Below are 26,767 nucleotides of genomic sequence, written 5' to 3'. Positions count from 1 at the left end.
AATGCAAACAACAATGGACTCGTAGTGACCACCAGCATCATTGTGAAGAGAAGAAAGAAATAGAAATTGGTTAGGGTTAGGGTTCGACGACATAATCACAAACACCTGCAGGTGTTCCAATGGGACTTGTGCATCTGTGAGTCACTTATCCAATCCTTGACTGGGAGATTTGAATATCTGGCTGAGAGGAACATTATAAAAGGGCAGTGATGGTAAGAGTATAATTACAAATAGACCTTTGACTGCCACCATTATCTCAGGGAGTTCTTTTTCCTCGGCCTCTAACCACAATAGGATCATGTGGAAAAGTAAACTTTTTTGACGATGACAAATTCAACTTGTCTGTGGAAGTGAATGAGGCATACAGTCAGGCATAATAGATGGGCCTGATGATGCAGCAAGTATAACACAGTACTACGTTTTGGTCTGTACACAGGATTGATCAGCTACCTTTTGTTCTCACAAAATGTGATTAATGAAAATTTGTCTCTATGGTGGAAAGGCTAAGACAAGATGTCCTATCTAAACCCTTTACAGCGCAAAGCCAGCAATGATGACTCAGCATTTGTGTGTGTGTGTGTGTGCGCGCGTGGGCATCGGGCTGAACTGAGCTACAAAAATAAATATATTACAACATAATAAAGGGTATACTGAACTTGGTTTTAGCGAAAGACGAGGAATCGAGTATGTGGACAAACATAAAGCTTGAGAGAATAAGGATGGATGAGAGATGGCAAGGAGACACAAAACAGAAGGAATTCTGAGACCAATCAGCTTGAGTTAAAACATTTCGACTTAAACTGCGGCTTCAAAATTGAGTTTATACTCACACTGCTTTAAGTTAAGAAAAAATATGTAATGTGCTAATTATAGCCGAGGTTGAGGTTTATAAATAATATTAAATATACAATATAATACAGTGCAATTCAAGACAATACATACTCTACAATTAAATACATAATTATATAAATGCAACACCTTCTGAATTCATATTTGGGTTGATATCCATTGACATCCAGTCACAGTTATTCAACAATGAACATCTGTTTAGTGAAGCTACGCGCTATATGAGACGTATGTTTTAACAAGTGCTATTAAATCACACCTATCAAAAGAGGAAGAGGTACTTAGCTTCTCCACTGCCATTATCAGATGATTTAAGGCTCGCCTTTGTCACACCCAGCGCAGGACAACCATGACACTGCAAGGCCAAGCGAAGGAGGACATGTGCCACTGAAAAATCATTAGCCGAATCTTCAAATTCAATTACCTCCTCGGTACTACTCCCCTGGTGCCCCTCGACAAGACTTTGCATGCAAAATAACTCCCACAACTCCCTGTGTTTTGTGAACTCCTCTGCCACATGAGAGGGCCAGAATCAGGAGCCACACAATCAGAAACACATCAAGAAGCATCCAAGAGGCACGGCGGGAGCAGCAAAGATAGACAAGTGCAAATCAACCCCAAAATGAGGATGCAGTACTTTACACAGTTTCACAGGATGGACATCATCTACGGTGTGGATGTGATGCCACGGCCTCTTCTGGAGTAAAGTCATGTGAGGAAGAAACGTACCTTCCCTTTTCAACAATACATTGCTAATAATCATAAATACACATTTGGTTACATTTCTTACATTATCTTTACTCAATCTAGTTGCATTTGTGTGGATGTGTGTGTGTGCGTGCGCGCAGGGAACCACTATTTCCCAAACCCAGTAATGATGCTATTAAATAAGGGTAGAGCGAATACTAAACCTCAGGGCACAGCAGCACCGCAGACGACTGCAGAATTAACATTCCTTGTATCCATCAGTCAGTTAGGAAAAACTAGCAGCACAATTAAAAGGCAACACTACCCACAGCAGCATTTAAATTCTGCTGTCACTCCCCTCCAGCAGTATCCCATGCATCTGCTCCCTGACAGCAGCTTCTGTTCCCCCCTGTCCTTCCCTAAACTCCCCTCTGTATCTGAGTTTTAATTTAGGGCAAGCAGCCTCTCTGCATAAACTTCATATTGTTCTCTTAGTGATCCCTATCGTGAGCCAGTCAGCACTTTCTAGGACACAGAGAGAATCGGCGCAGTGTTGAATCGAATGTGAGCCTGGAGGTTTATGAATCTCTGTTCCTCTGCAGCTCTACTTACTTTCAATCCACATCCTTTCATTTTAATGTCCAACAAAATTTTGCAGGAGCCATTTTAGAATTGGAAGACTCACAGCTGTCTGAAGGATGGACCGGTGCGAGAACAGGGCAGCAGATGGTAGGAAAGATTTTGGTCCAGACGAGCAGAAGCACCGGTGCACACATTCCTGAGGAGCCTATCAAAGTGAATCAGGATGTTGGTGTCCTGAATAATGTTATGGTTTTTGGAAATACTACAGAGATTTGCTACAAGAGAGACCCGTTGACTGTGAACTTAAATTCTCAGATTGTAACAAATTAAGCCGCTTTACGTAACACCGTTTCAAAGCCAAATTAAAAATAAGGTCTGAAAAAACAGGATTAATTCCTTGTGGCAACTTTGCAGGTATACTTCATCTAAACTCTAAAGGAACAAGCACCTCCAAATTACTGGAATAATAATATTGTTTGATGCTGACTGTGAATAAGAGTGAAATTTATGAAGTAACAGAATAATCTTCTTATGAGTAGCATCTCTTCACACTGGGAGAGCAAGTCTGAGCATCGGGCAACCAAATCCAAATGTATTTCCTGCTGCACCGATGAGTTGAAGTACGAAGATTCCCCATGGACACCATTGGACTAACAATATTTAAAGGGATCATAATAAATTACCACAATAAAATTGATCAGACTTCTTTTGCAAATTCCCTAACCTGCTGCAGAGGAAAGGAAAGAAAGAAAGAAAAGCTGACCACTGTCCCTTTTCAGCTAATGGTCCAATAATCAAATGGGATTAAAGGGTGTGTAAGCTTGGGCAGATTTTCAGCTATAGATGTGGTATTTTATTGAGCTTCTCCTGCAGCAGGATGGAGTAAACAAGATTGGCTCAGAATAAACTGCATTTCCCATTACGTTGTACTGCAGAAATATGTTAATCACAGCAACACTGTGTCTTCTTGAGGTGGTTTACAAAGAAAACCTTTAGCAGGTAATACATGCCAGCTCAGTCATGCATAACATTGGTGTTTTTGTATTTAGGTCTTGGCATTTACTAACAGTAAGAAAAATAAATATCACACTTTGACATCTTTTATTACCATCTGAGGGGAAGAACAAGCTGCAGAGGAGGATGCTGGCGATATATTACATCCACTGGGGAGGTTATGTTTTTTTCCGGTGCTTGTTTGAGGTGGATTTTTAGTACAAGCATAAGGAGATTAAAGTTTGATGCGGATTCTGCCACTCCTTTTCATTTTCCTTTGCGGACATCTAGGGACATTTCCCCCCAAAGTGTCCAAGAAGATTTTACAAGAAACCTGTTAATAAATAAGTATTTGATCTTATAATTCAGGAGAAAAAAAAGCATAATTCACTACTGTGAAATAAGAAATAGTAATGTAACATGCCTTTATATGCCTAGCTTGAATTGCATTACAAGACATAGTTCAATTCAAATATCTGTTGTTTTTTCTTCTTCCATAAAATGGGTGGGAAACAGAAACCAAGCTACAAAACAAAAGCCAAATACTAACGTTGTACTGCTGGTTATTTTGGATATATCACAGCTCATCGTTGTGCTACAGCTAGTCTGCCATTCAGGTGGGGGCCTACATTTGGCGGTCTTGTTTTGGAGCCAGAAGACAACATCTGGTCATGAATCAGGCCTCATTCATGCGTGGAAATAAATAGTATATGTACATGTTTTGTATCTGATATGTGTGTCTGTATTCTTCCCTGTCAATGCAAGTGATGCAAACAGATATATAGGTCAATTCCTGGGCACAGCTCCTTTTTGCGTACCTTTGAAAACGCATAAAAAACCCTGGATAATTAGCTTTATGTCACACTCCTCTGCATTCATTTTAAATAGCATTGCAAATACCTACAATTCAGCCCAATCATTTTCCAGTCAACCCTGTGTATACGCTTTCTGGATGTTGCCTCAAGTGTTAATCAGGGTAAATGTAGATGTTGTTGTTTCTGGGTCACCTTTAAAAGTCGATATAAGCAGGCAGTCAATAAAATCAGATACAAGGAACAAATTGGAATCGGGCATCAAGACCTTTCATTTAACAATAACTATAAAGTTGATGTTTCCACGCAGAGTCAGTGACTGTGATGGCTGATGTATGCTGATTTCATGTTGTGTAGCGTTTCCTAGACACATGGTAAGCATATCATTAGCGTGCTCATTATTTTACAGATGCATGTTTGTTCACTTCTCTGGACAGGTGTGACAGATGTATTTAAAGGGGAGGGGGATGATGAGGTGTGTGAGGTCCAGAGTTTTGGTGTTCTGCCACTGTCCCTTTCGATGGCATTGTGTTCCACAAAAATGTTGCAGAGAGTTTCTCCAGTGTCACTCGCATTGAGTCGACCCACTTCCCCAGGACAAGCCTGCTCTTTTTTTAGTGCCTCTTTTTTTTTTCTCCATGCTACTACTTTTAGAAAATCTTGTGAACTCTGCACTTCATCTTTGAAATTAAAAATATATTTTAACTGTTTATTTTATACATTGGCCATCTCACACACACACTCTCACTACCTTTGGTGAGGTCTAAAAAACATATCTTACATGTGTAGTTCTTTTATAGACTTACCTTTGTTGTTCAGTTATGAGCTTGTTCAACCTTCAAATAAAGTCAGAAGTATAGCATTAAAGAACCCAGAGTCACTCATCTTCACCATGGAGTGAAAAGGTGCATTGACATGAAAGGAATCTTAATTGTCCTTAACAATTTTAGGATGAACCAGTGAGGTCACAGCATGTGCTGTATGTTACGCCTTCCTTGGCTACTTCTTTCCTAGGTGTTATTATCCACGGTGTGTTTCTCTCTCCGATAACAAATAGTGTGTGTGTGTGTTCTTTGTTCAGCTGTGTCTTGTGATGGCTCTGCAGTGTGCTGTATGACTCTGCCTGCGTCACCAGTTTAATGGCTGAATGATGCGTGGTGGAAAATCACTTGCATCCTGCATGTAGTTAAATCTTTTTGCTCCAAAATACTAAAATAAAGGAAATAATCTGGGACATTCTCCTCAGGATGTGATGAAATGTTTATTTTTTATTTTTGAGTAAGTTGTTAAAATATTAAAATCACATAAACTGAGGAGACACTGTTTTTATTTAAAGTAACTTTTTTAGCAACAAAGTTTCTATTACCTCTATAATGAATTTCCATTTTAATATATTCAGGCACGGCAGGGCAAACTCATGGGGTCCTTCATAGGATTGGCTGTGGTGCAATGCAGGTGTCATTTCCTGATCAGAAGCATCGTCAAAAGGTGATGTTTTAAGCTTCTGCACAAACTATCACCATGGCAACCAGAACTATACTAAAAATGCACAAAATGGATAAAGCCACAATAAAAATAGAAAAACAACAACAACCCTTCTTCGAACAAATTCATCTCTAATTACAGATGGAAATTGTTTATCTGGTGCTCACTATTGTTCGAGTGGGAAGCTTTCAGGGGTAATTTCAACAAGAAATTTATTTTCAGCCTTATGCATTCTCAGCCCTGTACGTCATCACGCTCTCTCCGTTTCATAGACTTTATGTAAGAGAAAGGTCAAAGTATATCTATTATTAAAAGACTTAGTCATAGTACCTTACATTATTAATCCCCTCAGTCGAGTCTCTGAAGACATACAGTTTGACACCGACCCAGGTCAAACAAGCCTTTGGTTTCTCAACATGCATTTACTCAGCATCATTTACTCAATAAGCCAGTAAAGACACAGAAAATAAACGTCTGTGTATCCTCCGCAAAGCAAATCATAAAAATAATCTAAAAGCACCTGATTCGACAGTGTGTAGTTAAAATGGTCTCTATGTTTAAAGCTATTAGGAGGAAAAGGGAATATTAATTCCAAATACTGTCCATGAACAAACAGCCTTTGTGCGGTCGTTGTATAACATTGGACTGAGCCACCTGAACTGTCAGCATATCAGGGCCATAAAAGCAGCGCAGAAGCAGAAATGCACTGTGAAAGCACCGCATGGGGCAGAGTAGCTCGAGCGCTGAGACACCCGCCCACCCTTCCTGAATCAGCCGTTTCTGTGGCGACCATAGCGGAGGGGGTGGTGGAGGGAGGCACTCTGTGAAAGAGACAAACATTTGAAACCTGATGGGAGGAACATGGATGTATGGATGGATGAATGTATGGATATATGAAGGGAAGGCTGGGTCAGCGGGGTTGATTCCTAAACATCACAGTCAGTGACAGATTGACAGCCAGAGGAAAACAACAGCAGCATCCACACGTAGAGCAAAACGCTGAGGGAATTTTCCCCCTTTCAATGGCAGCATCAGATCACTGCCATGGCTCAGGAGATTTACACCGTCTAGATGCTGACAATGACTCTCACTCAGTCACATGGTGCCATGCAGAACCTCGCATTTATTCTCTGTGCCGTCGCAACCTCAGTCTGGAAAATGAAGCAGAACAGCACAAGCAACAAGTGCTAGATACTAAGATGGAGGAGAATTCCGTCTTTCTGTTTCTTTTAGATGGCAAATGAAAAGCTGGTTTTATATTATAGCAGAAATAATCACTTAAATCTAAAAATATAAACTGCAGCATAGCTTTTTTGCATGCTGCCAGTACATCACACTGGCTTTTATGCAATGTCTTTCTTATTGGACAGAACAATGATTTGACGTCAGCTCAGTAGGTGAAATCACGCCAGTCTGTTTAACGCCTCATCGTGTAGTGGATTAGACTTCGACCTACGAATATTTTTTCAGTCTTTGGCTGTCTATGTTGCAAAAACTAGGGATGACGCCGGAGCCCTCTGGCGCAGATCAGACAGAAATCTCACAGCAAGCTCAAGGAAAGCAGCGTGTAAACATGTGCAGATTTTCCCCGACAGTTGTCGACAAATTGCTTTGTCCACACACAGTAAAAAAACAAAAGCATGCACAGTGCTGCAGTCGACCAAAAGCTCAGCATCAGAGAAGGCACCATCTTCATCCAATTTTTTTTTCTTTATAAACAAGATAAAGAAAAGAGTCGCAGAGCTGAAATGGTTCCCAGTCCACCCACTTTCTCTTGCACTGACACATGAATTTATGCTTCTAAATCAAAATGCTTTCCTCAAGTCCCACTAGTCTTTTTCCACTTGTCAGTAAAGAGGTAAACAAGTCATCACACAGACTGACACAAATAAACATACATGTGAAAAAACTAAATAAAAAATATGCCCCCCCCCACCCGTCACATCACATGCACGCACAGCTGATGACGGATACAACAGCTTTTTTTTTTTAGAACAACTTTTGCAATCCATGTTTGTGAAATCAAAACCTTCTTATAAACACAACGAAAATACACACATACGTCATATAAATGTGTAAAACTGGCACCGTGCGATGCTGAAAGCAGGTTGCCAGGAGGCTGCTGTAGACTCACCTGTTTGTGTGGCTGGTATCAGAGTCCTGGTGTGCGATGCAGCTCGGACAGACAGCAGATGCGTGCAGGGACCGGACTGAGTCGATCACACTGGGCACATACCAGAGGACTGACTTTGTTTCGCTCTGGGCAGCTCGCAGCGCTCTCCTCTTCCCTTCGAGTCTCACGGATGAAGAGCAGCTCTGCTCTGTGCCGCTTCACCCTCTGCCTTTTGCATGTACTGTAGCAGCAGCAGCAGCAGCAGAGAGACTGCTGGGGGCTGCAGACTCTGTGAGCAGCGCAAGACTCTCTCTCTTGCTCTCTCTATCTCACCCTCCTCAAGGCTCTGTGTTTCTCCTCAAGTCTGACTACAGGCAACCATGACTTGGAAGATGAGCATAAAAAGAATGTGTACATAGATTATGACGACTCCCTCTGAAACTATTCATATTGTGTGTTTGTGCGTGACAAGATGTGAAGGCTCCGACAATGTGCACAGGTGTACATACAAGCGGGGGGAGAAAGCTTCACTCCTTCCTGCTGCCCCCCCCCCCCCCCCCCCCATTTCCATCACCACCCACCCTCTTCTTGCCAGCCCAACACCAGCCTGTTGAAATGAGTCATCAGCCATCAGCCAATTGTAGAGCGACACACGGCCCCCTGATTAGAATAACAGGAGTATTTATGCACGCCTGTTTCTGAAGATGAAAATTTTATGGAAAATTGCCTGAGAGGATTTGGCATATTTTGCTCTTGATAGAGAAAATCATAAACATTTTCTCCTTGATTTTATTCCATGGCGTAGCATTTGAAACCAGTCATAAGGTGCGACTCACTGCGCAGTTAGAATCATCCTAACAAGGCTGTAGACGTTGGAGTACAATAAAGTCATGGTAAATATGTCTTCTGCTTCCCGAGTGGCAATTAAAATAAAAAATAAACTGCCAACTACAGACCTCCTGAACGAAACAGTGCATCAACAACACCCCAAAAACACCCCTAAGTGGTGCGTCATCTGTGTCTGCTACAGCCCTATGGGAGCTGTAATCACACACTCATCTACAGTGTGACAGTGTACTTTCATGGAAAAGGCCCTTCTGTGTTGCAAATCTGCATTATTTTTGTTATAGAAACTCCTTCCTTTCAATCCTATGGTGAGAAGTCAACTATACTATTGTGGTAAGAAAAGAAACTGAGTCACAAATCATACATGTTCTGTATGAAAAATGGCTTGGATGAATTTTTTGGACTGTGTGAAAGTAAAAAGCACCGTTAAATGTCCGTGTAAATTATGTAAGTAGCATAATGTGAGATGATATGACAAATGTGTGACTCGGCAGCAGGAGAGAACTTTGTTCGTCGTCTGTTTCCCTAAAAATAAGGATTTGTAACCGTGACGCAGTGGCTATTCAGATTTCACAAGATCTACTGATCACAGCAAGTGATGCGAATGAACTGGAAAATAAGCAATGTACCTTAGCAGGAATTGTTCAGTTAAGGAGCTAAACTAATCCACAATCATGTAGGTCTTACAAAATAAGGCAAATCGAGTAGACGACGGTACACGATGCAATAAATGGTGCTTAAATGTTTTTAAAGAATTGTCATCTGTGGATACAAAAATGTCCTTCCATGTTCACACATCCGAACGTTATGTTCTGTCAAGCAAGCGAAACAGTTTAAACAAAAGAATACGGAAGTGAGAAAATGCAGAAAAGGTGACTAATGGAAGGTGAGATCTATAGCTGATTGTCTGCAGCAACAAAAGAGGGAACATGCGAGTCGAAGAATTATATCCAATTCCACAAGCCTCATAGGAAAGCTGCCGTGTAGCAGTAAGTAATTTCCTCCTGTTGCAGGCTGAAAATAGCCCTGGCCATTAGATACAAATAATAGAATATACTTCTTATTACACAGCTGAGTCACAGTCATTCCCAACGTGTTCTTTTCTGCTCACCTTTCCATTAGCTGTGATGGATGGCAAAGTGAATTAATTTTAGACATTAAGAATGAACGAACACTCAAACTGAGACGGAAGGAAAAAACAGTAAAAACCAAATACAGTTTTTAAGAATGCATGAAGCACTTTATATTAAAAAAAACACCATAATTCAATGGAATAATACATTCTACCCATCCTTTAACACCAAAGTCCTACGAAGATGGTATTAATCTGTGGTTAATCTTATCCCATACATTTGTATTATTCTCCTTTAATTTAAACAATATCCATCAATTGATGAGTTAAAGTCATCTTTATTATTATTTTACTTTTCTTCAGGAAACAAATTGGCAGGAGAGTGTAACGTCTATTTTAGATGTTTCACGCATGTTTGAGGTCACGCAGCTCAACAACATTTCTTCTGTGAAACTGCAACTATTCATCTGGGGCCACAAGCAATTTGCACATATTCAAAGGGTGAAGCAACTGTCATCCCCTTCCCAGGAAACACAAAAACACAACATGCACAATGGTGAAAAATACTTATTTCCTGTGGATAAAACAGGAGTGTGGCCTGAGACACATGTTGATGACTTTTGCCGTTAGTGCTGGTGTGTGCGAATATTTACAAACTGCAATGATGGATAGATGATATCCCAGTGTCCCTTTTCTAATTACCATGCCTGCTTTAAGTCGTCAAAGATTTTGTACAAGGAAAAGTGAAATCTATAATTTTACCTGAAGCCCAGCTAGAGATATATTTGCGCATTAAACGTTGTTTGATATGAATGCAGATGAAGGCCACGTTGATGCACCTAACTACACGCAAGCTGCAGGAATTTAATACTCAGTATTAAAAGTATAGTAGCTCTATTTTGTAATTTTAAAGAATTAGGATGATTTCTTTCTGAAAATGTAATTTAAAATAGTTGTAGTTTGATGTATGAATTATTAGACAAAATCCCTTTGAGCCTTTGATTCCCTGGTGGCTCATTGCTTAACTGCAGGAGGAGAAGAGTCACGCAGCAAAGATAATCCACTTTCACGGGACAGAAAAAGCATTTGGATCAATTCAATTAATTTCACAACATGTATTTCAGAAAAGAACATTTAGGTAGAATTATGCAGGTTTTTGGTACTAAAATGAGGATGCAAATATCTTCCTGCAAATCTTCACGTCTTCCTAGCTTTTTAAATCTATTCACATCCATCTCTCCCACATTCTCTTGTGTTCACCTGTTCGCTTCTAATCCCTGAGCGATAGACAGCCATCCAGCAGAGGGACTGCATGCTAAAGGACAGCCACCTTTAGATATTATTGTTCTTTATCACAGTTCACCTGGTATTAGCTACCATTCTTGTTCTTTCAAAAAAGCAGACTGAACTAAAAGACAGCCACAATACGCATGTACACATGCAAGCATATATGTACATAATAGAATGTAGGACTATACACTGGGTGAGAATGGAATGGAAGAAATTAAAATGAGTTGCACAGAAATGATAGGCGACCTCTCAGGCCGTTTCATTATCATCATTTCATTCATCTGTGCTGCGTTCCAAAGGCCGGATATGAAAATATTAATTTTAACTGTATATATTTGTTCTTTAACCTCCAAAGATATTAGATAAATTATAATATTTTTGAACACACTAAATATGCGTCTGGGGATTGGGTCGGCAGCCCCCCTGCCATCGATTGCCACCCAATCCTCATTGCACCCGTTCCCTTACTTCTGACTCGGAGGATGGTGAATCAGGCCCACGTCAACCTTTTGGGATGAGCCCGGCCGAGCCCCGTGGGCAGAAGCCCGGCCACCAAATGTTCGCATACGAGCCCCGACCCCCGGGCTGGCTCCAGGGTGGGGCCCCGGTTGTGCCATACCAGGCGAAATGTCTCTGTCTATGTCTCTGGGCTGGCCTAGGAATGCCTCAGGATACCCCCAGAAGAGCTGGAGGAGGTGTCTGGGGACAGGGAAGTCCCGAAATCCCTGCTGAGATCCCTGTTGCCTTTGAAGATGAATGTATGGATGGATGGCTGACAGTAGCTATAAAAGCAGAAGCTATTATTGGATCCTATAATATTTTTGGCCATTATAAACTGCATGGTCTGTGTACAGAAGGTCTTTGCAATTATCACCAATGTATTACATCAACAGCGTGGAGCCCAGAGGACATGCCTTTAAGATCTGCCACATCCACTTTAGGTAAAAGTAATTAGATAAGACACTTAATGACAACAAGTCAAAGAGATGGGCTGGAAACCACATGGGCACTATGAGCGGCCTGCCCTCTCATCCGATATTTATTAGTTACCATTTTCACAAGTGCCTCCTGTCATTGCTGACCACAAGAGGAGTAGTGGTTCTAATAACATTACAAAGCCTCACCATAATATATAAATGTACAAACTGTGACGACTACTCCTGATAAAGCTCCAGAGGAAGCTGTATAAGGCAGTGCTGCACAGCAATTGAGAAAATCACATGTTTTTGAATTAATTTAATATAACCAATTTCCTGTAGAGAAGTGGAGAGCTTCTAAACCTCTCTCCGGCTTACTGTAACTTCCTGTTTATATTGCTGTACTCAATTAATGGCGTGACCTTTATATACAGTATATATGTATTGTATGATCCAAAATTATATTTTCATGTGATGTTATTTGAATTATCAAAAATATAAAATTGTCTAATCATCGTTTCATTATGTGTGGAATAGAAAATAATGTGAAGGAAATGAAAGGCAAAGCATGCACACTGGCCTGGGAACGCCTCGGGATACTGCTGTGATGTACTCGTCAGTGGTTTTATTGGTTCTCTACCAGAAAAAGCAGCCGTGTGTTTTAAACAGGCTGTTTGTTGCATACCTGTATTTAGCTGCTATCATTGAGACTTTATTCATTATGTATGAAAACATATACTATACTGGATGGAACTATATATATATAACTTTTTGTCATGAAAGGCAGTCCGGCCATGAGAAAGCATAAGAGTCTGACGTGTCTCATTATGTTGATGCTGCCGTCTTGTCACAGTACATACAATAATCAAAGTCTGACCCAACTTATTAACGTCAGATTCTTGTCGTAAATTGCTAAAGCTTGCCTGTAAGATAAGAATTCTTCGACAGTTTCTTAATCCTCTGTCTAATCCAAACTCTATTTGCCAGCATTATGAGCGAAAGAGAAGTTGGAGGCTGCTGCATATAAGCCTAGTGATGTATGCATACAAAAACATTCCAGTAGCATAACAAGGATAATTAACCTTGCATGGGTGGTGGGAGGAGGAAATACAAAACAATTATTGGGAAAATAATAATTTCTCACGCCTATGCAGCAGAGCTATCCGCCTGCACCATTTATGCACCCTTTACTTACAAGGCACCTGCAGCTTTAATTAATTAATTATGCTTATTCCCCGGAAGATGGGCTCGGCCTGAGGCTCCAGCACACATGGAGTGAAATATTCATATGGGAATACATCTCAAAAGAGAGAAAGTAGTTAATTCGGGTCAGAGATAGGTGGAAGGAAATGTGGATGTCGTCAATCCGTACGTCACTACTGCGTCCCCAGCAGAGTTCAGGCCAGCGCATCCTATAACAGGAAAAGTCCTGCAACACGAGGCGTTCAAGGATTGCAATGCAGCAACTGAGTCACTGCTCAGTTTAGGACAAAATGACCTGATGGGTGAAAGGCTTGAACTTCATCTGAAGTACACCAGCAGTACTCCGCTCTGTACTTCATTTTCTAAATTTTTACTGTGATTTAAAAATAAATACAGATTGTTACTCTGATGTGCCAGTAAAGATGAATTGGTACCTTGAAGTTTTAGGTATTTGGTACGGGAGAGTCAACAAAATGTCTAAATGGGTATTTTATCTATAGAAGCTTCTTCCATCCATCCATCTATTTTTTGTATAGAAGGTTCTTTACTGAAATAAAATAATAAACAGGCCATCCATAATGGACTGATCAACATCTCCCACTACTGTGGTATATATAAACATGAACTATCCCTGCATACCATATTGCTTGGCAGAGAGACCCTGTCATGTGACAGAACACACACACTGAGGATGTGTGTTCTGAGATAACAGAATATCATAAAATATGTTCGCTCCAGAAATCTTCTCGATTCCACAGTTAGAAAGGAACATTTCCCACAAGATAATATGTCACTTGCGGTTCAGACACTTACAGCTACCGCTATTGCTGTTGAGCTGGTTTGCATCTGCACGGAAATAGATAATGAAGAGCCTCAGGAGTCACTGGTTGATCCTCTTAATGTTTGTGAAGTGTACGCACAATCAAACAAACCACGTCAAATGGGTGTGAATGACAGACCCTGTTGTGATTAGCGTTGAAGAATAGATTTAGGAACTAAATTTAGGGATTACTGTTGTGGCTTGTACAGCATGTGCTCACAATGCCTGGGTTTGTGTGGCTCAAACACTTTTGAGCCACACAATCTATTTGAAATTAGTTGTTCTGTCTTTGGTTAATATTTGGTGGTACAAAACAAACAGTAACATGTTTACTAGCTGAATAATTCCAACAATCCTTCTCTTGGTTGTTGTGCACAACGAATTAAAAGCCAGGACCTTGTCAGAGTTCCTGGCAGCTACTCATATGCCGGGTCTCTGCTTTATTAAACTGGGCGCTCTGATATTCGGTAAGACCCAGAGCGTAGCAGTCTTCAACACTCCATGGCCATGATCCTCAAGACACTGTCAGACAGTGTGAGGAGCTCCGTCTCCTGGATGGGAGATTTGGGGACAGCAGCTGCTGGTAGAAGCAAATGCTGAAAAAACGCAGCGATTAAACTGAGTTACTGATGGCCCCCATCATATTTTTGGCAACATCATTTAAGATGAATTATCTAATACGGGCTTTGTCACTGAGTGAGCTAGTAGGATGAGGGCAAAGTGGCACAATGAAAAAATTAACTGTGTGTGTCCGTATGCGAGGTAGTGAGAAGGAGGCGGCGTGCGTACGTGCAGCGCATTATTTTATGTATTGGGACTGCACTGCCAGATTTAAAACCCTTTCACAGTGGTTGTACATAATTATGACAAACATTACCAGCTGCAGTGGAGCTTTAATTTAAAACTAAGGAGCCTTTCAGTCCCCCCCCCCCACAAAAAAACAAAAACAAGCACTAAAATGTTCATCTGATCCAACTTTGTTCCAGCCACTGCATGAAAACACGATCAGCATTCGGTAAGGAACATTTGCTTTTCAGAAGCAGGCAGACAGCTGTTAGAAATAATCAATCTCCAAAAGCAGAGATGATGGTTTGTAAGAACAAGCTGTACGCACATCTGCGCATCAGCTATTCACTTTTATTTGATTTGATTTTCTTCCTATTCTGAAGATGGATCTTTGTCAAAATGACAGTGTTTGTTTTCTTATTCTGTCATCATATTTGTCCTTTTTATATTCGGACGGGTCTGATGTCAACATGCAGAGGGAATTAATAATTCAGGAGCACTTGCGTCAAAGGAGACTTGACCATCTACAGCTACAAATGGCTTTATTTTTGTGTTTAATGGGGAACGAGAGGTTCCTCTGAGCATTCAAGCTGCAAAACATGCAAAGGATGCAAGAACAGAGCAGCAGACAAGTTATCATTGAGCTGAGATATGGTGCATACTGAACACAGCAAGAAACGCTTGAAGAATGGTAAGAAACAAAAATGCAGGGAAGGACATTAGGATACAAGAGGCTGCAGTTGTATGTACCAAACACAGCATCAGTAAAGGCCAGCAGGAGGAGAGTGTGATGCTGCCAGACTGTAAAGGCCACTAAACTGAATTTGTGGAAGGATTGTGTTTCATTATTGATTATTCAGTTTGTTTCATTCTTTAAATTAGGAGATTCAAATGGATGTCATATTCTGGACAAATTGTAAATCAATTTCCTATTTTTTCCCATTAAAAAGAACATTTCATAAAAAAGCAAACTCAGCAAATCAATATATTTGTTGTCAATTAATCAACCATATAAATGTGACAGCTTCACAGCAAGAAGAAAAACTGGATTTTTGAAGTAGACACTAATATTGATCTTTGATGGTTTCCCAATTTTACTACTTGCTATGCAATAAATGAGTTACTTAATTTTAATCATTTTCAATAATCATTCATTTTCTTGGAAACTGGATGTTTCCAATGAAATTATAAACCTTTCCAGAATTGTCACCAGGACAGTTCTGAATGGAGAGGTGGAACCTGGTAAATCAGTGTGTCATACATCACTTGCCTCATCTGATGGAATAATTAAATTATTCTTATTATTTATATTTTTACAAAGTTATGCCAGGCTGACCCGGCTTCTTTACATACGAAACAGTCTACAGCAAGAGTGCAGCCATGCATTTCTCACCTATGGAATGATTCAGTTTCAGTATTTCTAAAATAAGCAATGCCGAATGGGGGGGGAGAGATTAAATAGAGACACAACAGCACAGATTTACAAAGCAATTCAACTGGACGAGGGAAACCCATCTTTGCTTGGCTTCTGGGAGTCACTGTCGCTGTTCTCTACTTTCACAAGTTCGCCACGCAAAGTCACTTGACATGCTTCGAGTCAGTTTATCAGGAGGCCAGTTACACCAATTTTCAGACCCCCCCATGGAAGTCAATAAACAGCCCGAGGCACTCTGACACCGCTTCTGCAGGGAGCTTGACTCGACTAGCTGTAGCTCCTTAAATGGAGCTGACTGACACGTAGTAGTCTTTCTAGCCCTGAGAGGTATGCTGCAGCATTTCATAATCATCTTCATAATCATTTGATAATTTCTGTTTCATTCATTAAGTTTCACACAAACCTTCAGGAATGTTCCTCAAAAACTATTTTCATAAGCTAAGTTCATTTAATGGCTCCCTCTCCTCTGGAGGTGTCAAATAAGGCTGCCAAGCAGATGGAGTGTAAAGCCTTTATAGCCTATTCCCAGTTACTGATCCTCCACAGGAGCCCATCATCTGGTGATCTGTTTCTAAATCTGCACCCGGCCCTCCCCGTCATTAAGGAAATGAAAGCTGTAATTGGAAATTGTGTTAATTCTCCAACCTGTTGGAAACTCAATCCCCCCTTTACTTCCTCTAAAATGCAGACATACTCCGCAAAATTTAGGGTGGCAGCTCCACTGATTCATATACTCATTAACCGTTTTAATCTTTGCCCACATTCATGCCACAGGATGAGCCCAATGATTAATGACTGCAAAACTTACAAGCAAGCCGCTTGAGGGAAACTCATTTAGTGCAAAATTGGCATCAGTGGTGGTGAATTGCAGTCAGAGTCCTGCAAGGTTTAGAAATGACTATTAACAAAAGATGATTTTATAGATAGTTTGTATTGTAGAATAACACAATTACTTCATTATAGCGGGACATGAAAACGCAATTCATATTTGCCACACAGATGAAACACCATGTTTCTTTAAATATTGGTCATCACCTGACGCCGATGCCAATTTATACCTTAAACGTCCACGAATGAAACACAAAACATCATCATCAGGCTTCGGACTGTATTCCTCTGAGATTCCAGAATCACAAGCCTAGAAAGTCACCTTTAACACGAGTTAGGAGACTCCTACCGTACAGAGAAGGCATCTCACTGGGATAATGAATATTCAGTATATTTCCTTGCAGTTTAAGGCCAGACCTAATGTGAACCTTGAGCTTTCCCGACCCCCAGCTGTATAGCAAACAAGACAACAAATCTAAAAAATGCATATGAAGAGTTAAATAATAGCACGACTAATTGTGCATCTCGAGTTGGGATGCGGTGAGATGCCAGAGCTGATGGCAGGGACGGGCGCATCTGTTATAATATTAGATGCTAATTATAACAGAAAGAAGACATGGTTTGGCGGATGCTCAGTTAAAGAGGTGAACGCCGAGCGGTGCCGTCTGGATGCGTTTTGTGCAGCATTATTTAACATTGCGGTAGATAAAAGACAAGGAGCCAAATTAAAAACATGGATATTACGTCTTCTCTAAACACGGTTGCCTGTTGACATATTCCAAAGTATTGACTGACATCTGCAAATTACTTGTCTATGAAGTGGAGAAAATGTTAAATAATTCCACTGGGATTTATCAATGCCCACAATTATGTCTACATATGTTTTGCTTGAATATTGGGATGATGTTCTGTTTAAAAAGCAACAAAACCGGAATTCTGGAGCTCCTAAACACCACAGAAAGACTTTGTTTTCAAAGGATTGTGCTTGTGTTGGATTTTGCAACCCCATATTTGTGTTGGCATCAAAGGTGGGACAATTTGTGTGAATTGTGTTCTGCGCTGTTGGACGAGATGCGAGTGTCGCATGTTTGGATATTCATATCAGGGTTTCTGGGTTTCAGGGTTTGGACCTGGAACGTTGCGGGTGTATAGAATTAGCTCCAGTCAGTGTGTCTTGGCTGGTCCTCACACATCATTCATGACTCATTTGGCATGGGTTCTGCAATGAGGAATACTGGATTTAAGTCCATTTTGGCCATCTGTTTTCACCACATCAAAGACATTCGGTGTCTGCTTTAACAACAAAAGCAACGCAGGAAAACGTTTATCTGCACAACAGTACAACAAAAGCTCACATGCTGGGATCAAGCCCGATCCGGACCCATGGTCTAGTTTGCATCCCCGTCTGTGTAGATGATTAGCATATGAATTATATGATAAAAGAAGCGAGGGATGTTGAATATGTGTGCTTTAAAGCGGTTGGTGCGTATTCGCGTGCAGAGGAGAACGTGGGCGGTGTTGTGTGAATGCGTGTGTGTGTGTGTGTGTGTGTGTGTGTTTGGAGGCGCCCACTGATGAGGGTGACATGGCGAGAGCTTCAACCAGAAGGACCTGGAGGTCTTTCTATGAACTCAAATTCGTTAATCCAGCAGAAGTAAGAGCCCAGCTCAGGCTGACCGATTAGTCCCGATTCCTCAACATAATCAGTGGGTGTCAATGTGAGGACATTGCTCTCCAGCTCGCTGCACACACACACACAGACACACACACACACCGTGGACTCATCGCCTTAGCAACCAGCCGATTGAAAGATGATGAATCACGCCAAAGACTAATAATTTCTTTGCAGTTGTCAAACATGAACAATGGGCGGTAAGATGGATAGACACAGACACGTCACCATAAACAGAATGTATGTGTGTGTGTGTGTGTGTGTGTGTGTGCGTGTATGTGTACTTGAAAGACGAGAGAGAAAGGACAAAATGCAAAATCAAGGCTGGATGGAGGATTGTGATGGAGAGACTGCAAAGAACCTCTCTGCTCGCTGTTAATGCTTCTGACTGGCCAGCGGGACAGACTGCAAGCTCCTCATCAGATTGGTGATTTCTTTTTATCGCTCACAATAAGAAACAGTATTTTTAGAACCAGTGAAAGGCAAGAATGCAATACCTCTGCTGTATCTGAAGTGATTTCAGCTGCTCTACATCTGATTGCACGCCAGGGTTTAATAAATGCAAAATGTGGTTCCAGATTCCTGACAGAGCAGTCTGGTACATCATCTTTGGTCTCTGATCATTTCAGAGAGTGGCTGGTGTAGATCATGCACGTGCAAGATGATCTGATTTACTATACCTCGCCAGTGCATGAAGCTAAAACAAAACCGCTGACGTCGTCCAGCACTTCAAGGTGACTTATTCAAACTGGATGCTATTCTGAACAACAAGAAGTGTTTCATAAGAGGGTAGGATCAATGCAAAATGTGAACAGTTGAATATCAAGCAGCCCACTGAAGCATAAGAGCGCCCACTGCTGGTCAATTTCCTCAAAGCACATTATAAAACCCCTGAATATAAGACTTACAGTCCTGTTTTCATCTTTAAAGACCGCTCAACAAGATTCAGGGGGTTTGCAGTTTGTAAAAAATAAGTGTTTACCATCTATACCAGACCTGATTTCATATGTGGCGTTGGTGGTTGCTTTTAACCCAACCTACGAACTTCAGTGACATCAGATTGGGAGATAATCGCAAAAAGCAAAAAATTTATTAAATCTCTACAAATTTATCGAGAATTTGATCAGATTTCATTTTGACAGTTACAAATGAAGTCGTTTGCCTCCGTTTTGTAGGAACCCAAGCATCTCTACTACCATTTGTCAAGCACACTCTCACACACACCTACACATATAAACATGCCCAAGATAAACCAGAGCACAGCTTCACTGGTTTGGCATCATGCGCTCAGATATTTGGATGAAACACACCATCTAGCTCAGTTTTCACCACTGCCAAAGGTATAAGAAGCTTGCATGATCACCAGAAGTATCATTTGAAGAAGCCATTCATATTGCTTATTTATGAGGCATATCGTAGCAACAATTCATTTTCAGAATACCTACCTACCAAGCTATTTTATTTTAAAGATCTGCACTTTTAGAGTTTCATAACATCCAGGAGGCAAAACAGAGCTTCCCCCCTCTTCGCTGGAAGATAGTGGATGGTAAGGAACATGAATCGTGTCATCTGTCAGAAAATACCCTTCCAAAAATATCTTGTAATGATAGAAAGCAGATGAGAAACGGGATGTAAAGGAGCGGGAAGGGTTAAACTGAAACAGTAAATAGTTACCCACAATTTAAATAACACGGAGGACAGCTAGGTTACATCATTTTAATTTCTTAACTCATGCATTTGATGTCGTCATAAAAAGGAGTCTCTGCTCAGATTATTTCCTGTTGGAAGCCAAAATTGTGTCTCTTGGATATTTAAACAGAGGAAGCAGTCTATTAGAAGATTTGAGTTTCTGGAGAAAAATAGCAAATTTCATTTTGTTATGTATTTATGAATTCATTTATTTTGCCTTCTTTATGTCACACCAACTGTACCATCAATACCAAACCATGGTATATCATGCCAGCAAAAAAGAATAAGCCAATATTTGCATGTTATTTAGATGAAGCATTAAAGGTTTCATTTAAGTTATAACTAGCTTATTCAGTTCATTATTTTTGTCATAAAATGTGTAAAAAAAAAGGTGTGTGTGTGTGTGTGTGGGGGGGATGTTCTTGTCACACAGTCCACTTTGTGATCACTTGAATAACTATCTATCAATTTATACAATTGAAAAATGAAAACAATCTTTATTTACAGGAATAGAGTTTTTTTTTTTTTTTTTTACTGTTTTACCAGTAAAACCACCAAATATCTTAACATCCTCAACAGCAGCTGATGTTATGTTCTTTTATTGGTCTATTGATATATAATCCTCAGTGTGAAATGTAAGTGGGAGCTAGTGTGGAATGCGCCATGTCCTGTCACAGTGCTCACTCCTCGCCGCCGGACACTCAGCAAGAGAGTTCTTGTGGGCAGAGTGAGCTGAGAGAGCATCACACACATGACAGAGGCAGAGACAGCATCACACTCTGCCCACACGTTTGTCCTCTGAAATCCAGTCATCTTCAAATACAAAAAAGAAAAGAAGAAAAAAACAAAAACTCACAAAGTTATGCTGTTTGAACAGTCAAAGTTTTACAATAATTGTATTTATGAGTGAGTGTGTCCCATTACCGTTTCTGAAAGCCACAAAACTGATAATGGAAACAGTTGAATGTTGGCGCTTCAGACTTGATTTAACACTGAAGTCTTTGAAAATTCCAGAGGAAGATCAAGCTTAGTAAAAGTCCTTTGAGCTATAAAGTCTGATGTCAGCTCTATGATCATATTGCATTGACGGAATTTGAATTGCCTCATCCAGACAATTTCTGCTTTACATATTACCACACCTTGAGGCAAGAACAGTACAATCCTGTGTGTTTCTGTCTGGAAAGAACTGTGCACTATTCATTATGATGAGACTGAATCCTGATATAGTAATTTCGGGGAGGCCTGAGGCATTCATAAAGGGGAGTACCTTTATTTTCAGTTTGGAATCAATCAACAAAACCATGATCCAACCCAACATCATTGTGAATTCAGTACTTCTCTGTGAAATTCTGGCGGCTCCTGTATTTAAAGTAAAAAAAAAACGTCCTGGTTCCCACAAGCACAATTCAAAAATGTCAATGAGTTCCCACTTTATGTGACAAAAGATTATAAAATATCAAATAGAATTTGATTAAGTTACTTTCAGTTTAGAGAACTTTTCATTTTTTATGAAATAAAAACACTGTACTTTGATTGTTAATGTTGAGGCAGGAATTTGCTCTTGCATTACTGTGTAGGTTTAAAGAGTTTGTGAACAGTTATTCATTTTAGTGTGGTTGCTTTCATTTTAGGGGTTTATTTTTTATTTTGGGGTTATTTTAAAGGAATAATCTTAAGGTGAAAATTAACCTCGGACAATAAGAAGCAAGCAATTTGCACTGATATTTTGAGGACAAAAAAAAAGAAGTAAAATTGCATACATACACAAAGTAATAAAATAAGGAAATACACAAATATGTTACTAGTACCTCATATATATATATATATATATATATATATACACTGAAAATTAACCGGAACACTACTCACAGGAAATATAGTTCACCAATAGTACTGATGGGAGGAATTAATTTGAAATTGAAATTTTGTTTGAGATTTAAACAGCAGACTGTGGCTTGTGCTGTATTGTAATGTACGGTAATGTGTCCTTCTTTTGCCCTCCTGAAGAGGGCAGAGAAACCCTTATGTTTGTGGCTGAATTTTATTTCCAGATGACAAATCTATAAAGTGAAAAGGTTTTAATTCATGGTAAGGTGACTGTTGACACCTTGGTGTTTCTTCAGAGAGAAGAGAGCTGTTGTGAAAATCCATAAAGCAAATTTGACATCAGGCTATGCGAGTAAAGTTATATTAAATTTTCATTCCGAGCTAACTCTTGCTATTCAGCAGTATGACTACTAAATCTAATGAATTAGTATTATTCCTTTTGATCATCATCAAAAGGTTATAAATTGTTCTTGGCATCTTTATACACAAACCATTAAAAGTAAAAGTGAATCGAAGTTGATGTGTTTTTTTAAACCGATTTTTTTTAAACAGGGTTTTCAATGTTAAAATGTAATATTTTTTACTGACTCCATTCAGAATACGATCCAGCCTTATTTGACACCCATCGGTGGTGCGATAGAGGTCCTCATCCTACACGACTGTTAAATTCCATAAACATTGGTCAATAATCAACAGAGCTATTGAGGAACAAATTTGGAACCTCCCTTGACTGCAATGTCAATAAATATTTCAAAGTGATCCATAATACTTCTGGATTTTCACCTATATTTAATCATCTGTTCCTGGTAACATCCCCAACATTTCTTGAAAATTTCATCCAGATCTGTCAAGAAACGGACGGACAGACAGACTAACTTCAGAACAGTGACCTCCGAAAAAGTTGTAAAATTGATTCCATCACAAAACCTACCTGCACTTCAAGGCCTGATTGTAATCATAAAATGTACTCACTTCAATCTCATCTTAAATTTTCTTCTCCATGATAAAACAGTACAACAGCATGTGACTCATAGTAACAATTTAATGACCTTATTAATCACAACCAATTTCACTTACTTTCCACCAGAGAGCACAATTTACTTACCCAATTATTCAATTTATTTGCTTTTCCAGTGGAGTCTCCTGTATTTCAGAGCATTTTAAATCATATTTTATTCTGAAAGCATGAATAAATGCACGTCAGACATTACAAATTAAACAAAATGATAAATAGACGTTAAGATAAAGCACAAAGACAAATATAAGGGTTCTCGAATCAACATCATCTGACTGAAGAAATAACAATGACCCTGTGCATTAAATCCATTACAGCCTGTGAGAGTAACACATAAGCCGCAAATCTCTTTAATACAATACCCATTAGGAAAGTGCTGAGCTCTTTGCCAGCAGCTAAGATGCTCCATCATGCAGGAACACACCTCAGCTCTAAATTCAATGAGGTGCTGTGAATATATATGACTTTACAAAGAAATGAATGGCATGCGTCCAGGTATTGCACTTGTGAAATAGTTGTTGGTAACAAAAAAAAGAGCTTGTGTGCAAAATGATGTCTTCTTACTTTATCTACGATTATTCAATGTCAACATTTTCCTCATAATTGAACTGTCTATGAATGAGATAGAAAATAATAACCACGGTTTAAATATATATAATAACTAATATATAGTCACTGAATAGCTTCATTATAGACATGGGCAGGTGTAACCTTAATATATTGATGAGTGGTCAGTAATGTTTGCAGTGGTGGCTGGATTACATATTAACTGCGGCCTAAATCACTTTGTGCTGACGGATTTGGAAAGTGATAATCCGAGGTGTGCCTTTAAAAGCCAGCTCCGGGTCCATTTGTAGTAAGGTCCCTTTCCTTTACCCTGAACCACCAGAAGACTAACTAACCTCAGACGGACTGACATCCACGAAACGCAACCATGAACGGCACGGAGGGACCATATTTCTATATCCCTATGTTAAATACCACCGGCATTGTCCGGAGTCCTTACGAATACCCTCAGTACTACCTTGTCAACCCAGCAGCTTTTGCTGCTCTGGGCTCCTACATGTTCCTGCTCATCCTCATCGGCTTCCCTGTAAACTTCCTCACTCTGTATGTCACCATGGAGCACAAGAAGCTGCGGACCCCTCTAAACTACATCCTGCTGAACCTTGCTGTGGCCAACCTCTTCATGGTGTTCGGAGGATTCACCACAACGATGTACACCTCTATGCATGGATACTTTGTCCTGGGACGCCTTGGCTGCAATCTTGAAGGATACTTTGCTACCCTCGGCGGTGAGATCTCCCTCTGGTCACTGGTTGTTCTGGCTATTGAAAGGTGGGTGGTTGTCTGCAAGCCCATCAGCAACTTCCGTTTTGGGGAGAATCACGCAATCATGGGTTTGGCCTTCACCTGGACAATGGCCAACGCTTGTGCTGTGCCCCCTCTTGTTGGCTGGTCTCGTTACATCCCTGAGGGCATGCAGTGCTCATGTGGAGTCGATTACTACACACGCGCAGAGGGCTTCAACAACGAGTCCTTCGTCGTCTACATGTTCGTCTGCCATTTCCTCACTCCACTGATTATTGTGTTCTTCTGCTATGGACGTCTGCTCTGCGCCGTAAAGGAGGCCGCTGCTGCACAGCAGGAGTCCGAGACCACCCAGAGGGCTGAGAGGGAAGTGAGCCGCATGGTCGTTCTCATGGTCGTCGGCTTCTTGGTATGTTGGTTACCTTATGCAAGTGTGGCCTGGTGGATCTTCACACATCAAGGCTCTGAATTCGGACCAGTCTTTATGACCATCCCAGCCTTCTTTGCCAAGAGCTCTGCAATTTACAACCCAATGATCTACATCTGCATGAATAAGCAGTTCCGCCACTGCATGATCACCACCCTATGCTGCGGGAAGAATCCCTTCGAGGAGGAAGAGGGAGCATCCACTGCCTCCAAAACCGAGGCCTCCTCCGTCTCCTCCAGCTCTGTGTCTCCTGCATAAAAGGGCCATCCACACAGGCTCTCTGATCCATTACCCAAGAAGAAGAGTTCTGCTCCCCCCGGAAAACGACTGAAGGCTAATGTCTACAGAAATAACTTCCTTTTTGTACTTTTACAAATGAGTTGGTTCAACCTAAAGACAGTTACAGGAAAGGTCAGCCCATTACAGAGTTTTTCCTGTATGTACAGAATATCCAACTTAACTATCTGAGATTTATTTTTTTCCTAAGAGGAAAGGGAAAAATAGAATTATTCTGTGGTTGGATCCTATATGATACTGGCTTATCTTTGAATGTAGAGGCATGTAATCAAGGCAACGTAAAATAAAACGCACTTTGCAAATGACTTATGATGTTTATGTTTTAATTGCATTTTTGGTGGCAAAATGAGTGTAGACTGTTTAATCAAATTAATAAATTTGAATGACATATTCATCATGCACTTATGTCTTGAGGCAATTTCTAATTCTGAGCTACTATTTTAGCAATTACTGCACTTCTGTTACAAAGGTATATAATTTAAAAGATATAGTATCTGAATATTTTTCATAGAGGCATTTACAGTACTATGCAATCTAATTTCAATTAAAGGTCACTTTATATTTAAAACTTGACCTAGCTCAGGGATTACGACACTATTAGTCAGGGATTAATACACACGACACAACACCAGATTTATGCGATGACTAACATTAATCTCATTAATATCCGATCAAACAAAAACATTATTGGTATTGCTAAGACACACCTTAATGTATAGGTACACTTCACACTTCACAAAGAAAAACATCCCTAAATAATCTGACCTCAACACAAAAAAAACACAAAGGATTGGTAATGAAAGACCCTTCCCAGTAATACCTGGCGCGTTCATTGCTTTGCTTGCTTTTGACAATGCTAGCAAGCTAACATGGCTATAATATTAAATCGCTGTTTGCAAAAAACGATCGTTGGAAGAAAATATCTTATTTTAGCTCATTGTTTCAGAATGGGCTGTCGAAATGTTCTGACTGTAACTTTCCCAGTGTAGCCGAGTTAACATTACTTTACCGAACTAGTTAACTTTAATTTACCTGTCTCTGTGCTTCCTCTCGTTGCTCTTCCAGCGGTTTCTGCGAGCAGCACGTTGCTGAGTGTCTTCACTTTCATGCCATTTTGCACAGATGAAGTCCTGATGGTTTTGGAAACCAAGGCGTTTAATTGCTCCTTTTCTGGAGCCCGCATCTCCATCCACTCTCTGCATGCAGGGAGGGGGCGTGCCTCTCCAGGTGTCGCCGTTTACTCACGTGACTCATCACGTGACTCATCACGTGATTCTGTCTCAGGTATTTAATCACACCTGTGAGGTTTTAGTTATTATTATGCCCTGATAAAGACCCGGTAAGGCCGAAACGCATTGGCGTCCCTGGTTCAAATAAAGGCCTTTAATTTTACCTGTCATCAGCTGCCTCGGAGCATCTATGCCAATTTCTTTGTACTGTTTTCCTACTACAATTTAAGGGCTTTCCTTGTGTTTTCCATTACAGCACTGTACTTCTTTCCTTTCTAGTGCGGTGTACAGACACTTCCTCCAGTGATGTTTCACTAATCAAAGCTTTTCAAGGTGCACATTAATCACGCAGTGTGACCACGACTGACTGCACGTCAGTGTATTGATGATTTGCAGGAAATATGAAGTCCTTTTGATTTGTATGGAAAACTTTATTTGATAATAAAAATAGCATTCACAGACTTCTTTGATAGCTACATATACATTGTAATCCATCTCGAGGAAAGAAGCTGGATAAGTCCACATCTACTTGTACTTAGACTAATGTAATGTATAGCTTCATGGGTCAAATAAAGCTACGAACAA

At 40.3% G+C, this 26,767-nt stretch overlaps 1 protein-coding gene across 1 annotated transcript; it reads left to right on the top strand.

The window, feature by feature from the left end:
- The first annotated feature begins 23,852 nt into the window (after nucleotides 1–23,852).
- On the top strand, nucleotides 23,853–24,914 carry LOC137904253 (rhodopsin). Its single transcript, XM_068748415.1, has one exon. The coding sequence runs from the start codon at nucleotides 23,853–23,855 to the stop codon at nucleotides 24,912–24,914; it is 1,062 nt and encodes a 353-aa protein (XP_068604516.1).
- The last annotated feature ends 1,853 nt before the right edge of the window (nucleotides 24,915–26,767 follow it).

This window comes from Brachionichthys hirsutus, chromosome 2 (assembly GCF_040956055.1).
Source record: "Brachionichthys hirsutus isolate HB-005 chromosome 2, CSIRO-AGI_Bhir_v1, whole genome shotgun sequence".
NCBI lineage: Eukaryota > Metazoa > Chordata > Actinopteri > Lophiiformes > Brachionichthyidae > Brachionichthys > Brachionichthys hirsutus.
The sequence above is the reverse complement of the archived record's forward strand: the minus strand, read 5'-3'. Positions and strand labels throughout refer to the sequence as shown.